We start from the raw sequence: 17753 nt of genomic DNA, 5'->3' as shown, positions 1-17753 counted from the left end.
AACTATAACAAAGGTATTTGCGGGCTTCTAGATGAGCACGATGCCCCTCTGGCCCACTTTGCCCACAGTACAGTCGGTCACGCATTAAACACTTGTATTTTTGCACTAGAACTTGAATTCGCGAACATTTTAGTGAGTCCTGCTGTAGAGTTCAAGACGACTTTTCACGGTAGAGGATCTACCACAATCATTGATTTTATTTTATGTTCCCAATCCCTAAACACCCGACTGAAGCAATTTATAACTGGTACTGATCCCTCAAGTGACCACTACTCAAACAGCATCACCATAGTATTAAATACTCCATCCTCAGCCCGCCCAAAAACAAGTCTCTTGGTGCAGCACACCCTGGAGATGAGCAAAATTAACGGCTACACTGTCAAGTGGTCGATGATCAATCCCACAGAGATCACCAGTAAGATCATCCAAAAAACCCTTCCTTTAATTCATCACTGCTTGGAGACGTCATCTTCCCCCCAGCTGATCCTCTCCAGCTTTGTCAAAATATTAGAAGTCATCAGACAAGAGCTTACTCGCCAACATAAGACTCATGACAACGATAAGGATTCCAAAGGGTGGTTTGACTCCTGTTGCCGTAAAGCTCAGCGTGCATTAAAAAACGCTCTACACAATCAGGCCAGGGACCAGCCCCTAATCGTCTCCTTAAGAAAAAACTATAAGATGGCACAACAATCCCGTAAACGGGAAATAAAAAACAATCTCTGGGCCCAACTACATCAGAGCACTCTAACCAAGGACTCCACCTTGTTTTGGAGAATAGTCAAGGCCCCTTACCTAGCTGACGAAACTGCTATACAACATCTTGATGTGGCAGTACCCGCTGATAAATGGGTAGCACACTACTCGCAGATCTTCGGGGACCATACCTTGATAACCGAGGCTTCTAGACTAGATGCGGAAGCTGTCACTAGCAACAACATCTACCCTATTGACCTCCACTTCGATCTAGTGGAGGTGACCGCAGCGCTGACTTCCTCAAAGACCGGTAAAGCGCCCGGTCCTGACGGGGTCCCCTTAGACATATTTGTGAGCAACACAGATCTTTGGTCTCCAATTGTCACTCAGGTCATGTCTGCAGTTACTAAGATCGGCCTTATTGATTCTTGGTCCACCTCCGTGCTCCTACCCATATTTAAAAAGGGAGATCGGGACAACCCAGCCTGTTACAGGCCCATCTCCCTCCTGGATTCTCTAGGCAAGGTCGCCGGCAGACTAATTCTGGAGCGATTAAGGGACTGGGCCACAGAGAATAAGATCTTAACCGACCTACAGTTTGGGTTCCAGGAGGGTCTGGGCACTGTGGAACAGGCCTTAAACCTGACCTTACTTATGGGCAAATATGCCGGGGCCAAAGGCGGTAATCTTTACCTAGTCTATGTGGACTTGAGTTCCGCATTTGATTGCGTAACTCATTCCAAGTTATGGGCGATCCTGAAGGATTTGGGCATAGATCTTGCACTGCTGAATTTTCTCCGAGAGCTATACTCGGATGCAAAAGCTTGTGTGAGATACGGTACTAAAGGGGAGCTTACTGAATCTTTTAACATCACAAAAGGCGTAAGGCAGGGATGCGTCCTTGCTCCATTCCTATTTAACATCTACACTAATGGACTGGAGCAAGCGATGCTAGCTGATAGTAAAGATCTCCCCTGCATAAACTCCCGCCCAATCCCTGCATTACTGTATGCAGACGATTCAGTCATCCTAGCAAGGACACCCAACCAACTCCAGACTCAACTAGATAAATACTGCCAATTCATGCTTTCTCTTGGTCTTAAAGTTAATAAGTCCAAGACTTTCGTTATGAATATTGGCAAGAAAGTCAAATGCAAATCCCTCTTTATTGAGAAGACCAGGTTAGAAACCGCCAACACCTACCCTTATCTAGGTATTCTTATTGATAAACATCTGTCCTGGAAACCTGCCATATTAAGTAAAAAATTGCAGTTCCAACGCACAACATCAGCATTGACTTCACTCTCTAGGAAACTGGGCAAGCCCGCCCCTACCGTGATTTTGAAGATCTATCAAGCCAAATGCATGAGCGTGGCTATATACGGGGCTGGAGTTTGGGGCTATGTGTCTGCAGATGAGCTTCAAATTATAGAAAATGATTTTCTGAAATATATATTAGCCCTTCCTCGTAGTGCTCCTACTTACGGTGCCCATGTGGAACTCGGTTGGGAGTATCTGACTGATATCATTAGATACCAGCCGATTCTACTATGGCACCGAATATGGACCCAGGAGCAATGTCATCTAACTAGGTCACTAATATCTGACTGTCTCACTCTGTCCCACTGGAAAAAGATTCCTTGGCTGTTATATGTTTCTAAATTTTTGACCGATTTGAATTGCCCTGCATATTTCACTGACCCTGAATCTTTATTGGACATACCTAGAAAATCCCTGAAAAAGTTATGTGCCGCCCACCTAAGCGACCTACGTCTGTGTTCAGAACTTGCCAAAAAGTCAAATGTACATTTAACGATGATTCAATCCTCCTATGGCATTCAACCGTATCTGTCTTTTTTTCTGTCAAATTATGAGAGATATGTTTTAACCAGATTTCGGTTTGATGTATTCTATCGCCTTGTTTCACTGCCTGTGCCCTCAGACTGGTCACGGGAACTAGCAAACTGTCCTTGTGATGGCCATACTCGCCAGTCAACCCTGCATGTAATCCTTTTCTGCAGCTTTTATGAGTCCCCGCGGAAACGATGGCTGGTCCCACTCCTCCGGCACTTAGGATTGAGAAGATGCAGACCGGCTCTTTTGGCACTACAATATTTAGACACCCCGTATGTTGCCAAAACTGTAGCCTGCTATCTCAAAGCCTGTTTGAAAATTCATTCCCAATTATTGGCAATTGTTCCCTAATATTTTATCGACTATTGTGATATTATCCTTGTGCATTGAATGTCAGTGTTTATTTGAACTTGAATGATTTCTACACTGCTTTGAAGCAATAGCACCTTGCCTCCTTTAGCAATCAATGAGCATATCGAACTTTTATAATGTTGTATAACATATGTTTTTAAATACACTTTTTATGATTGTAAAATTCAATCGAAATAAAGTTACTTTTTGACTTTGGAAAAAAAAAAAAAAAAAAAAAACACGAATAGTCACTCAAAGGATCCAAGGTTAGTTTTTTTTTTACAAAGTATACAAATCTTTAGTCCAGCATATGTCCATAGGAATCTTAGTTGCAGAATGTATTCATAGGCCAACTGAAACGTGTTTCACTCAGGCAGACAGTGCCACAGAGCTTCGCTAAGGCAGAGCATATTAAACAAGTCAAGCTGAAATTCCTAATGGAATTTGTTGGGGTGCTGCAGTGTGATCACCCTGTGATCCTATTAAGTCAGTGTCGTATGTAGAGCGTCTTCCTCTTCCTTGTGGCGGTGATCTAATTTACCTTTTCTTTTCAAGATGGTGCTTACCCTATTGTGTACTTTCACCGAACCTATATAATTCTCTGCCAGTTCCCCAGTGTACCATATTAGTAGTGGAAGAGCCTTCCTTTGCCCCAGGAAAAATTAGAAAAATATATTACCTCACTGTAGACTATTGTGATTTTCTAATTGATAAAAAGTTTCCTCAGCTATAAGTATCTCCATGTGTCGAGGTGTGTTCGGAAAGTATTCAGATGTTCACCATCATGCACCAAGCAAAAGATGCGAATCAATTTAGATTCCAGTCTTGGAAGTGATACATGGCTGGCTGGCTGGCTTCTCTCTCCTCTCCTCTCCTCTCCTCTCCTCTCCTCTCCTCTCCTCTCCTCTCCTCTCCTCTCCTCCCCTCCCCTCTCCTCTCCTCTCCTCTTCTCTCCTCTCCTCTCCTCTCCTCCCCTCCCCTCCCCTCCCCTCTCCTCCTCTCCTCCCCTCTCCCCCCTCCCCTCCTCTCCTCCCCTCTCCTCTCCTCCTCTCCTCCCCTCTCCCCCCTCCCCTCCTCTCCTCCCCTCTCCTCTCCTCTCCTCTCTCCCTAGACCGCCACTGACTCATGGACAATTGAGGTATCACCTGTAGTTTTGTCAGGCTTTTTGTGAAATGCTGGTGGTGCTTGCTTCTTATTTTTTTTAGATTAGGTCATAAAATAATCTTTTGAAAACTGCCAAAGTTGCCTTTTTTGAGACGAGCCTTCAGCCAAAGGTGCTAAACACCTGCAAAGATGCTCACTTCAAAGAGCAGTTGGATTCAGACTCGGTTATCTGTGGTTCCCTTGGGGAATGTAGCACTATCCTGTGGCATCTAGCAATATGTTATAATGCATAAAACCTTAATTTATACATAGCTAAAACTCCCCTCAAGTGTTCTTATAGCTCACCGGGTTGCTTAATATATACAAGAGGGACATGCAACATACGAAGGGAAAGTATGTCCCTACAGGTATTATGAACAGTGACAAAATAGTCTTTTTCATAGCGGCCGTGTTGTGGGTGAAGGCCTTTTTTTTTTTACACTTTCAGCTATCAAAATGCTAAAAACTTGATTCAAACTTTGAATATTTTTTAAGGAAAATCTTATTCTTTGATGGTAGCGGTAGATGTCAGATAGCTACATTTGAAATGTAACTTTTAAAACCATACTCTGTACTATGTAGATCCTGGTATAATAATGAATTCAGCTCTAATCGACATCCATTCGGACAGTGATTAAGTCTTGATGATTCATGAAAACCTCCTCTTTATAGTAAATCAGTGGAACCTCTTCCTAGAGAAGAAGCCAGGAGGGGTTAATGGCTGATCACTTATCTGTGTATGTCCACTTGGGAGTGGACAGGAGCAGGTGGGAAAACCAAGGGCTCTGGACGTGGCCTTGCTTATATCCCCCTCCCCGGAATACCACAAGGAAGACTGAAATCATTTGAGTATTACGAAAAGCTTTTTTTAAAGAATGGCGTTTTTAACCTAAAAAGATGGTGTTTTATTATTATCGTAGGGCTATCCTCTCCTAACTTAATAAATCACTTCCTTACAAAGGGCATGCCGACTTCTCGTTTTTCGAGTGCTCAGCAAGTGTCCAAAAAGCTTTCCGTTATTACATTTAATGCATTGATGCATTGCTTCCCAAATTTTTTTTTACTTTATGCTTTTGTATTTCATAACTATGAATGTGAACTAAAGTTATCAGCCCTTGTTCCAGATGACACATCCAGGTGGAATACTGACTTATCACTAGCTTTAGTTTCAAAAGATTGCTCTGCATTTGATAAGTTAAGAGCATTTGACAGCAGACACGAAATACCGAACAAATATTGGCAGCTAATGAAGCTTGTCACTGCACCACCCAAAGTAATCACAAGTTTGATGTGCAAAATGTGTTGCCCACCTCAAGTGACCCCCTACCAGTCGGTCACATTTGAAAAATTATATAATAAGAAACTGAAAGGCAACCAGAGTTTTCAATTATTAACAGCTACAATTTTGCTGGAATATGAAGAGAGAAGGCAGATGAGTTGGTTTTGAAAGTCTTGCTTTCTTTAATTCCTTTCTTCTTCAAACAGAAAAATGCATGCAGCCAATGCGTTTCACCTCAGCATTGGCTTCTTCAGGGCAGTGTTTATATGTTCAAGTCTGTTACATGTTGAGTAAGTAACTGTGTCAGGCTGTAAGAGTGACCATCGGTGTCATACTGACGCTTCTTTATATTTGTTAAAACACTGAAATCCAAGCGTCAACTTTTGATTAGAATCCAAGGGTATATGAATTGCTCAAATCCTTAGTACTTAAAAAATGAAATGCTGTGTTCATCACGGATGGTGTTTGTAAAAACCGGCGCGTACAAGCTCACCCGTGAAATTCCCTTGTGATAAATCTGAGGCTAAATAATGATTGAGACTGACCACCAGTGCATGGGAGTCAGTTTGCCTGGAGCAGTATGGCCATTAGTTAGTCGCAAGATCACCAAAACCATCTAAAAGCCTCATCTCTGTGATCGACCTCAAATAAGTATCCACTGAATTACCACTAAATCTTGCCATTACAATTGAGGCCATTTTACCTACGTTTTCATATACCCTGAAAACACTTTGTCACGAAAACTCAAAATCTTGTTATACATTTCTTACCAGGTTAAACATAACTGTTGATAATAATTCACTCATGCTACATGTCCTAGTGAAATGTTACTGGTTTCAGATGACAACTGGTAAAGGCTAAATTACTTGATTTTATTGTCTATTATTCATATGATTTTGATGTTCTTCGAGACATGGCAAATTGATACTCCTGTGTTACCAAGTTTCTCTATATTATTCTGTTAGAATGGTTGAAAAGATGCACAAGTGGTGGATTTCAGTGTACGAAAATCTAAATCGAATATTGTGCCTCATTCCGAGGAGGAGAACTCAATAGAATTCTTATTTGCTGCACCCGGAAATTATGCCACCCGAATTATCAATATTTGCTGTCTGTGGTGAATACCACACCCGATCCCACCATACTCCGAATCGATGCCTAAATATCTTGTAGTATCATGGGCTTCATCATACAGAGGATAACACAAAAGGCCAATGAAGATAAGCCTGCATTGCCAAATACTGTAGTTTTTCACTTGGTGATATGGAAAAATTGGTGAATATATTTTTTCAGCAGGAAACTCTAAATCAGGCAGCAATGATTTAAAAACATTAAATGTGTCAGAACCTAATTGCCAAAATTCATCAAAGAGCGATGGTACAGCGTTGCAAACAGCAGTGCCTGTTCAAACTTCCCACTTGTCAATGCCTGTCTTGTAAAAGTGCCAGGTAGCATCTTGTTTTTATCTTTATACCTTCACCATGCATTACTTGTTAAAATTTGTTGCAAGAAATGATGCTTGGTTTTGGGCGATCTATATTACAGCATTTTATTTTCTTAACTTTGTGCTGTTGTGTTCCTCAGACCCATATCTTGTTGTCAGCATTCTTGTGGGAGACTTTTTGATGATAAATCTGAGGGAAAAATCATCCAATCAAATCAAATCAAAATAAACTTTATTCAGCTATAGAAAGATAACCATAAAAGATACATAGCGACAATACATGAAAAAGATCAGGCATATATAAAAATACATAAAATACAATAAAAAGGCTAAAGGCCATAATCAATATAATTTAAAAGAGACAAGACCAGCTTGCAAGCTGCACTAAGAGTTCACAGCTCATCCCATCATAAATATTCCAAGATTTAATCAGGCCCCACGTCAGTTGTCCATACATTGTCTTAATTTCAATATTGACATTAGGTACCCCACCACAAATGGAATACAATCATCCTTTAATAATTGCAAATAGAAAAGTGCAGGTCGCACTTGCCTAAAATTCAGCTTTTTTAGAATAGGGACCAGAAAATGTGTTCGTGGAACTGAGTACAGATTACAGAAAAACATAAAATGAGATAGGTCCAGCGGAGACATCAGGGAAAAATCATCTAATCAAGTATCATATTATATCCCACTGGTAATCGTTTTCTGATGCATACTTGATCTTCCCGCTTGTTCCTCATTACAGTCTTGCTTCTCACATAAAGCAATATTGCATTTGTTCTCAAATTTGGCTCCATCTATTTGTCATGAATGGATGAAACGAATTTTATAATGCGCAACTTAGCCCAAGGGCGTCAAGGCGCAGGGCAAAGCCAAAATAAAAACAAAAGGTCTCAAAGTTAACCGGGAACATTGCTTACTGATAGACTTCACAAAACAACCAGGTTTTTAAATCCTTGTGAAACAAGGCCAGAGATGGTTGTGCCATCAAGTCGGGGGGAAGGGAATTCCAAAGCTTAGGAGTAATGGAGGAAAAAGCTTCCCCCCACCCATCTGGCTTTAGCAAATCTGGGCACTTGAAGGAGTTTTTTGGTAGAGGATCGAAGAGCTTTGGTTGGAAGGTAAGGAACAAGCAGGGACCTAATACCCTCCGCCCCCGAGCCATAAATGGCCCCATGGGCTAGGCAGAGAAGTTTAAACGAGATCCTTGCCTGAATGGGCAGCCAGTGGAGGTTTTTCCTCGCCAGGGAAGCTGACGAAAGTCTAGGGATGTTAAGCACCAACCTGGCTGCCGCATTCTGGACCATCTGTAACCGATGGACAGAGCTCTTATTCATGCCCACGTATAGTGCGTAACAGTAGTCCAATCTCGATAATACTAGGGAAATCATCGCCCGCTTCCTTGCATCTAAGGAAAGATAGGAACCTATCTTTTTGAGGATTCTAATAATCCCACATCATGTGGATACGGTCCTGTTTACCTGGCGGTCAAATGAGAGGGAGGTGTCAAACAAAACTCCAAGGTTCTTAGCAGAAGGAGAAGGAAGAGGACATTCCCCAAGGGAATCCGGCCACCAGTCTTTGGACCATGTATCCTGTCCACCGCCAAAAATAAAAACTTCAGTCTTTTCGCCATTAAGTTTTAAATAATTTTGCACCATCTAGCGGGAAACTGCCTCCATACAGGTTTTAAAATTGAGGGCAGAGTCTTTCACCGACTGGGTGAGGGAGACCATGATTTGGGTGTCGTCGGCATAGGGCAACACATCAAAACCATAAGATCTCACTACCTTAGCAAGTGGGGCCACATAGATATTGAACAGAGTGGGACTTAAAGAAGATCCCTGAGGGACCCCACATTGCACAGGAGTGGAAGGAGACAGGAAGTCACCAAGTTTGACTCTCTGCTCCCTTTGAAGGAGAAAGGAGGCAAGGAGTCTGAGGGCAGTGCCCCCAACACCCATCTCCCTCAGCCTGGAGACCAGGATGGAGGGAGACAAGGTGTCGAAAGCTGCTGTCAGATCAAGTAATACCAGCAACGTAATTTGACCCCTGTCTACCTTAGAGCGAATATTGTTAACCACCATAGTCAGAACAGTTTTGGTGCTAAGGGCTCTCCGGAAACCATGCTGTGAAATATCCAGGAGGTTCGAATCGTCCAAAAAGGTGGTAAGATGTTGATTAAGATGGACTTTAAGTATTTTGGCAGGGGCAGGAAGCAGGGAGATGGGTCGAAAGTTTTTCATAACTCCGGGGTCCAAAGAGGCTTTTTTCAAGAGAGGCTTAACCACAGCTAACTTCCAGGGAAGGGGAAAAAACCCCTCCGTAATGGCCATGTTAAGAACCTCTAGAAGAGGGGGCAGAATCGCCTCCCTACAGCTCTTCAAAGTTTTCAAAGGGCAGGGATCCAAAGGAGAGCCAGATTTAATTCTGTCAAGGATGCCATTTGTTTCAACAAGGGTAAGGGGAGGAAAGGAGAGAAGAGGGCCCAGTCTCAACAGAGGTCAAAACTGCACTAGTGGGTGGGAAGAAAAGGGAAGGATCAGACCCCAGTTTAAGCCCCTGATTGAGAGTGTCCAAGGGGCTATATATATCGGCAATTTTCGTATAGAAAAAGATGGAAATATTATTGCACAGCTCCTGAGACTCAAATATGGTCTCCGCCTTCGGAGTCATGTGTCCTGTGGAGCTAGAAAATTAGCTTTAGCTACCGTCACCCCACTTTTAATGTAAAATCCGCAAACAATTGCCTAACAGATCAATGGCTAGCATTGCTTATCAAAGTATGGGTGAAATGCTGAAATATTTTCTGGATCCACTCTAATGCCGGTGGGTACTTCTATAGTAGGAATCTGCAGAAGAATAAAGTAAAATATGTAAAAAAAAAATGCTATTCAAGGGGATCATGTTGTTCAACTCGCCGGTTGTGCTGCTTGTCATTCTAAGCTTATATTAAACCACAGTGATGAGTGTGACAGCTTTAAATATGAAATCTAGTTTCAGAACATTTCTTTAAGGGAATTTGAGTTGCTACCAATACAGATGTTTATTTTTTAGGGATGTGCCTTGGATGTTGCCAGCAGATGCCTTGCCCTGCTAAATAGTAAGAATGGAAGCATCCTAACAGTAAGTAAAACGATAACTGATCAATCCTAAATTCATAGTTGTGTGTATGTATGCTGACAGTGCATTGGTGAGTTGACCTCAACTGTGATTGAATGATTACGCTGCTTGATATTGCTTTTCCTCTATTTATTCGGCCTTTTGCTTCAGTCATTCATTCCGTTGGCCCCTTGTTCTGAAATGATGGTGAAGATACACTTGTACTACTTCAAAGTGATAATCGTGTGAAAGAGGATTCCAGTTTAATAGCCATCTTTTTCTAACTCAATCACTTGATATGAGGGCATTGAATGGCACTTATCCCATGTGTGACGATCCCAATTTTCTCCATCCTGGGCGTCGCCTCTATTGTTTTTGTGTACAGTGCCATTAATTTATGTTTGTATGTCTGTGAGTTTTCGAGCTGAAACTTAATTTGAAAGCAGTGCAGAAGTAAAAAAAGATTTGGAAGGATTAGAACATTAAATAATTTTAGGTGTCATCCTAAGCTTTTTTGAGCTATTCAGTTTATTACTATAGTCACGATCAGTATTATGGTAGAGGTCTGCTGTTAAGTCACACATTTTCTTGCTTTCCCCCATGGAATCCTACTGACTATTGTTGTTGTATTGTCCAGTTTGGATTATGCCAGGAGCTTGTGCCTTTGACACACAACCACTTTTGCAGGGACTACGGTGATGGTCAAAGATCCTCTGCCTGCCCAACCTCTGATGTCATCTGTCTAAATCAATCAAATCCTACTTGGTCGTTTTTTACTGGCATTATACAGATATGGATTGAAGTAAAAAAACGGACATGCCATGTCTAAGGTCTTGTGTGCTTTCAGACCAGTATATATTTAACATTTTCATTCTAAAATCCTATATACTGTTCTTTTTGGTACTCTCTTACACAAATTGAAGGCCCACGAGGAGATTGTAATTTTCTGTGCATCCTTTTTAGTAACAGAATTCCTTCTAAAACATTTGTGTGATATCTACCTTTCAAAAGTCACCAAATAGAATCTTTCTTAGTCACGTATTTCACATAGTTTGTTAAAGTTTTAGTGCCAAGATTTTCTCACCATACAAAGTAAAAAGTAGGATTATTTTAATCCTAGGGAAAGGCAATCCCTTGCTCTTCTTAAGTAAATAAGTAAAACCCAGAATTGGCTTACAAGGGGAAGGGGTCTCTGCAAAATGTTGATGCAGTAACAATGGTTTTGATCTGTGTCTTTCAACTGCCTATTTATGAAAAACAACAAATCTTTGTTCCTCTCTAGACTGCCTTATAAGGAACACTGTTCAGGCTTCTCTTAGTTTGCTTGTTGTAGGGTCTTGGGTATTAGTGTTTGTGACTATTGTTTTAATTTATTCGTTGACCTAATGCAAGTGGGGTCTTTGGTTCCTGTATTTTATTAATGTGTAAGTAGTATTACTTATAGAATTATAGATAGGTAACACTGAATTACAGGGATAATTTTCACCAAGGGGTTCTGAGTGACATCAAATAGACAACAAGAACGAGAATTTTCTAGCTCGTGTTGAAGCTTGTGCTTTGTTGGTTTTATTTTTCTTCAAGAAAACTGTTGGTGTGCTCAGCCGATTTCTAGTACATTGCCCTCTGGCGGTCGACGAAGCAGTGAAAGGAGGTGCTGTGAAGAAACTCATACATTTCCTGAAGGTAATTTTCTTCTTGAGAAATGATTGCTATGCCTCGGGCCAACAAAGGTAATGAGATGTAGAAGCATTGCAAGTTTGGAGTGCAGGCTTCGATAAACTTTTGAGGTGACGAAATAATCAAATAAACTTTTTGCACACCCTGCCTAAACAACTCAACTGTATATATACACCATAACATACATAATAAAACACTTTGAACATTCAAAACAAGGGACACTTGTCCCAATCCAGGATATCTAGCTTAACAGGAGATTAGATGCAGCTCACATTCAGCCCATTCTTTGTGTATTATGTTCCAGAAGTTCACGTTCAACCTGCACAATTGTGTTCTGTTTACTAGCACAGCAAGTGAAAATACACTCAAACCACGTAGGTTATCTTGTGTTCTGGTTGAATAAATTCAGCTCACACTTACCCTGCACCAGGTTATCTTGTATACCTTAACAGCAAATGTAAATCGAATTAATTAAATCTGCACTGGGTACAATGTATACCAGAGATGCACACTCAATCTACATACCATATTTTTTTACCAGAACAGAAAATACAACTCGCACTCAGTCACACCAAAGTGCAACTCGAGCGCGCGCCCACACACACACACACACACACACCCACACACACACACACCCACACACACACACCCACACCCACACACACACACACACACACACCAAGTTTTCGTATGTACTTGATCGAATGATGACGCTCACTCTCAGAACCTACAGTAAAGGTCACAATACACCACTGCTCTTTTAACCTTTGCTAAATAGTACATCTGAATAGCAATAAATCGTTGTACAAACGCTAGACAGAGTGCCCGCCCTCTCTAGTACATGATCCTCACAACCGAATGGCTTTGTCATACCCTAGATAGTACTGTCACTATCCCTTCAATTATACTAAAATGTCTACAGTCGCACCATGGTTATGTTAGATGTCTCAAAACACAGCTCGTCATGCCTTCAGACTGCTCCACATCTCCTGCACCTCTTCCAGTCATTGTAACAGGCTTCTCCCTTTTCCCTGGGCTGTCGTTTTTTTAGGAACTCTTGTAGCTACAGTAGGGCAGGTCACACTCATGTGCCAGTTAACAGGCATTTCTGTCTCCCTGCGTAGATACAAATCATTGGTTTCCAAAGATTTGCTTTGAGTCTAAAATCAACCATTTAGTGATGCATGGACAAAAGGTCACATACGTCATGTGTGGTCAGTCTCAGATCGATGAACCGAAATAGAAATAGCTGTCCAATGCACACATTTTCTCACAAGGACCACAATAAGATATTCACAGGTTATCAGGTCTGCAAATTATGTCAAGGTGTATTTACAATAACTTATCTGCAATAATCATATATGCACCGTTGTGTAAGGTTGTGCAGACACACCTCATTGAAGAGTGAAGAACGTATTCTGGTGAGTACATACAGCAGTGTAATAAGGTGTGACCTAAAGGCTGATTATAATTTTAATTCAAGGTGTCCAGAAGGGTGGGACCTGAAGGACTCCTTCCAATTTGTAATCAATAATTCAGTTCTGTCAGTTAATTATCGACTTTTCAACACTATATGACAGATAAGCATTGGCAAAGCCAATAGGTTTCGCCTATGTGAGAGCTATTGGCTTTGGCAATTTGGTTTTGCCATGTTTACCCCACCATGGCTGATGTTCTGCAGGACTAAAGCTTAGTGGAGTGGAGTGACATAGACTGGAGTGGAATGTTGTGGAGTGGATTGAAGTAGAGTGTAGTGGAGTGCCATGAAATGGCACTGAGTGGGGTGCTGTAGAGTGGAGTATCAGAGTGTTGTACAGTGGAGCAGCATATAGTGTTGTAGAGTAGTGTGGCGTAAAGTGGAGTGGAGTGTTGTAGAGTGGAGTAAAGTGGTGTGGAGTGGTGTTGTAAAGTGGAGTGGCGTAGAGTCGAATAAAGGGGCATTGTGTGGAGTGGAGTGATTCATGTGATGTGCCGGCTCGAAGGTGTGTGTGTGTATCTGTCTCCTAAATTCTTTCAGCTAGCTCGCAAAATGAAACCATCCCACTGATCATTGAAGACAAAAGCAGAATGATGAAGACGCCACCATGATTTCTAGCTTTATTTCCGATACAATAGATATTGAAAAGACAGCGCATGTGCGCTGCCACAGATGAGACCTAAAATTGGTAGTGGGTCTCTTAAGGACTTTGCACGTCAGACTACTGCCTATATAAAAAGGAAGTGTGGGAAGGTAAAACATGCTATAAGTTAGAGGGAAGGTCCTATATGTGAGAACATAGAAAAGGTGACAAGGTTGTGGTAAATAAATTGTGCTTATGGAAGGAAAGTATCCATCAGAAAATGCATAAAGTCTGTATAAACATTCCCATGTTTATACAGGCGTCCATTTGGGCTGTCCCGGGGCCGGCACCAGTCTGTGACTGGACGAAGGCGTGTGGGGTGTCCGTGCATTGTATATGTGGATATCCACTATAAGTAGTCATGAGAGTGACAGTGAAAGGAAAAGCAGAGTACCAATTCCAAAAGTTGGGTGAAACCTGTAATGTCTGTGGAGTGTAGATCGACCATTGTCGTCACACCGAGGAGTGTCTTATCTCTGTGTGCGTCCCAACTACTTAGTTGGGGGGAGGAGTCCCGACATCAAGCCCTGGAAGGGGGACTTGCAGGGGGAAAACCCAAGTTTTCCATCAGTTGGTGTGTGTGGGAGGGGGAAGCAGGGGCAAGGACCCAACTACGTTAATATATGATGAATTGTTAATATTCTGAAGAAAGCCTCTAACGAATGTCCTGCAGCATCTCAAGAAGCATCAGTTGTGGATATCTGGTTTCGGGGAGATCTCTCGTCTATCCTAGCAAACAGACTGCCAAGGTATGCATCCCACACCCCCAACAGAGGCACCGCTTCATGCTGCAGTGGAAGTGAGCAGAGAACCATTTAGGAAGATCTTTCAGCCAGAGTGATAGTAAAGGTGCCTCCGCAGACTTCCACACCATTGCTTTGCAGTGCTTCAGGAGGATGAATGCCAAATAGGTGAACCTATTAACATATGCATGTACGAGCCATCAAACCCAGGAGGCAGTGTAGAAGGGTCTAACTGTAAGGATCGGCATTTGATGTCAGACAGTGTCTGTGTTGCTTCCATCCCGTAACGCTCAAACTCCAGGCACAACCAGACCATGTGGTAAAAATCTGTCTATAAGCAGGGGCATTGGGGCTTTTTGGAGTTATTCCGGGAAGATGTGAAGGAGTCATCGTACAGGAGTAAGCTATGTCTAATGCACATAGTTGAACAGGGTGTATTTCAGTCAGGAATTCCTGGAGACATCCCGAATCTGTTGCATCACACAGGACAATTCCCTGTCTGTAAGGGCGTGTCCAGTAGACTGAAACCACTCATTCCTCAAGGCATGGAGGTTTTGGTTGCGTGGTTCCAGCAACCCATTGTATAATAACGTTACCGCATGCTTGCCTGTACCGTGTTCCAGTAATAGTTGTAACACTGGAGAAGAGATGGGTTTGGTACAGCATAACAACTTACTTCAAAATCTCCAGGCCCATGCGTCACAGAACTCCCTGCAGATAAGGCCAGCCCAGGCCGGATCAAGCATCAGAGGTTGAGGAATGTGTTTCTTCCGGGGATAAAGCTATTCTGGTCATGCTGGAGCAATGCAACGGCAAACGGTGATTCACAATTACATTCCTAAGGATCTTACAGTGCCTGTTGAGGACGGAAAGCGGTGGGTAGGAATATACCTCTAATGGGTCTCTATCCGGCTTGAGAAAGACCAGAATCAATGCCTCTCATGGACGCAGGGATGGGGCCCCTGTCTTTGGCAGGTTGGAACTGCTGAAGCAGCTTCGCGGCAAGTGTTTACCTGTATGCAGAATTAAATTCAACAGGATGCCCATCACCTCTGGGTTCTATTATGCTCCATCTAGTCAAATGCCAGGCTAACCTATGCAATTGTTAAATGCTCTTCCAGGGAGTGGCATTGTAGGGGCTTTAGGCTGGAGATCGGTAAAATATCAAGTTGAGTTGAGACGGCCAGTTGAGCTCCCCAGCCCCATCGCCCTCCCGATAAAGGGAGCTATACCAATCAAAAAGTGTGCATTGATATCCGGTTGCACAGTGAGTATATCTCCCCTCGGAGACCTAGTTGCTGTTAGTTGAGGTGTGGCTGCCTCTGCCTGCAACAGCCACACCAGTATCCACCCGCTTTGTCGACCTCTGCATGCTGTCTGGCTACATATTAAGCATAGTCTAGCTTTCCGTGTCTGCCTACTAATGCTCTGCAGTCGGCCCGAGAGCGGTAAGTTTGTTTATCCAACCTGTCCCTCTCCTGCCAGAATCTCTGCCGCATGTATGGTAGTTTCTTTGTGAATAATTATTAGATAAACTCACAGAAAAAACGCTTAATCACAGGAGGAGGGAAGAAAATCACCAAGTACTAGTATATGGAGGAAGGAAGAGCCTCTTTTAGGACAAGAATCCTCACTCACCCGAGGATGACATGCTTCTTCATTGGGTTCTGTCCTCTCATCAAGGCCGCAAGGTCATTGGTGTGGGCTACAACTCTCCTGGGTTTGAAGTGGAGCTGAGGTGTTTCCGATGGATGAAGCGGGGGTAATGGGAGGCCGAGTGCAATTAGACAGAGGAAAGTGAAATAAAATGATCTACGGGGGCCAATAACTATTTATTCAGCCGTCCCTAGGGACAAGGCTAAAAGGAAAGAGGACTAGGGGTTAACCACAAATATACCCCTACAGTAGGTCCACATGTTTCTGCCCTTCTATGACCCCGCTCGGGTTCAGGGGCATTTTTCAGGACCATTAAGTTAGGCACTTCACAAATAAAATGATGTAAATAGTATGTTATGTAATATACTGGCCACCAAAGTTCAGTGACTGGTCAAGCTCAAACAATGGCCCAAGTAAGTGGGAGAGGGTCCACCGTCTATCTAAGTAGTGTTCTGATGTAACCTCTCTCAAGCCACACAGGTGACACCACTATGATGCACGGCTGTAGCTATCTGGCGTGTCTCCTCAAGAGGGTGTCCCAGCGAGAGCTTCTTTGTTAATGCCCTTTGTAAAGACAGCTTCATGTCGTATTCAGTCTTGATACAGAGACCCCACATCACCACCTTGACGGCATCCCACTCCACCCCTGTGTCAGTCGCTGTGCCCTCATTGGCTCTTAGTACTGGAGAACATTTATGCTCATGGTCTCACAGAACACATTATGCAGAAATTTTTGGGTATGTAACCGCCATGTGGGGATCGGAGTCTGCGACCTGCCTCAGTGTAGCGTACCATGAGGAGATTGTGGTCTGACAACGTACGACCCAAATATTCTGTAGAACACTTAGCTGCAGTTTAATGTACATTAGCATGACATTAGCAAGCCAACTTCTCCAGTGCCCTCTTAAGACTGTTTTACCCTTTTTCTGTCATGGCCTCAAAAAATATGGTCACCTGTTCTCAGCACCTTGTGAATGTTGCTGTTGTATATCCAATCTGAAAGTGACTATTAGTTATGGATTCCTTACCTTCGAATTACCCCCAGTCAGACGGGATCCGGGGAATTTTTCTTCAGCAGTACCCCTGCGCATCGGTAGGTGGCGTCTGTCGACTTGGCGTTCATCGTTGGTGTCGTGATTGCCGGAAAGACGTTGTGGTATCTACTTAGACGCCGCCCCTGTGCACTGGCGTCAGTTCTTTCTTTTTCTGCGCCAGCCAGTGCAGATCCGGAGAGAGCAGTACCTCTAATTACGTTTTGACTGTCTTTTTTTACTTTTGTCGACATCTATTACGAGTCGCATCGGCGAACCGGCTTCAAGCATTGTGGCCCCTGCCACAGCTGATGTCTGTGAGGGACCCACATCTAGTGTGCCTCTGGTGTCTGGAGGGCGACCACGACCCGAAGTCGTGCTCCGACTTTCAGGCCATGGTCCCGGTCAAGAGGGAGGTCGCGGGACCGGTCACCACCACTCCTCGTCAAAGTCTTCGTCTTCAGGTAAGTCAAAGCACAAAATGAAGGCGAAGAAGCACCGTTGCTCTTAGCGTTCTCCCCGTCTGTCAGGCGACGCAACATGGGATGCGGGAGTAGTCGCCGGCTCTGCCCGCGGAGCCAGTTGGGTCAACTCTGAGCCTCCCCCTTCCTGGGACCCTGCCCAACTTTGTAGTTTTCACGAAGCCCTCCACTC

The 17753-nt window shown here is 43.2% G+C and overlaps 1 protein-coding gene across 3 annotated transcripts in view; it reads left to right on the top strand.

The window, feature by feature from the left end:
- Nucleotides 1–17753, top strand: part of TTC12 (tetratricopeptide repeat domain 12) — a 317573-nt gene that overhangs the window by 280455 nt on the left and 19365 nt on the right. For all 3 annotated transcript variants that reach the window (XM_078682360.1, XM_078682358.1, XM_078682359.1), the window contains 2 exons: nt 9828–9896; nt 11454–11555. In XM_078682360.1, coding sequence (XP_078538486.1) covers nt 9828–9896; nt 11454–11555 — 171 coding nt within the window. The remainder of the gene's footprint in view (nt 1–9827; nt 9897–11453; nt 11556–17753) is intronic.

Source organism: Lissotriton helveticus, chromosome 3_1 (assembly GCF_964261635.1).
Source record: "Lissotriton helveticus chromosome 3_1, aLisHel1.1, whole genome shotgun sequence".
Lineage (NCBI taxonomy): Eukaryota > Metazoa > Chordata > Amphibia > Caudata > Salamandridae > Lissotriton > Lissotriton helveticus.
This window is presented reverse-complemented; position numbering and strand designations above follow the sequence as displayed.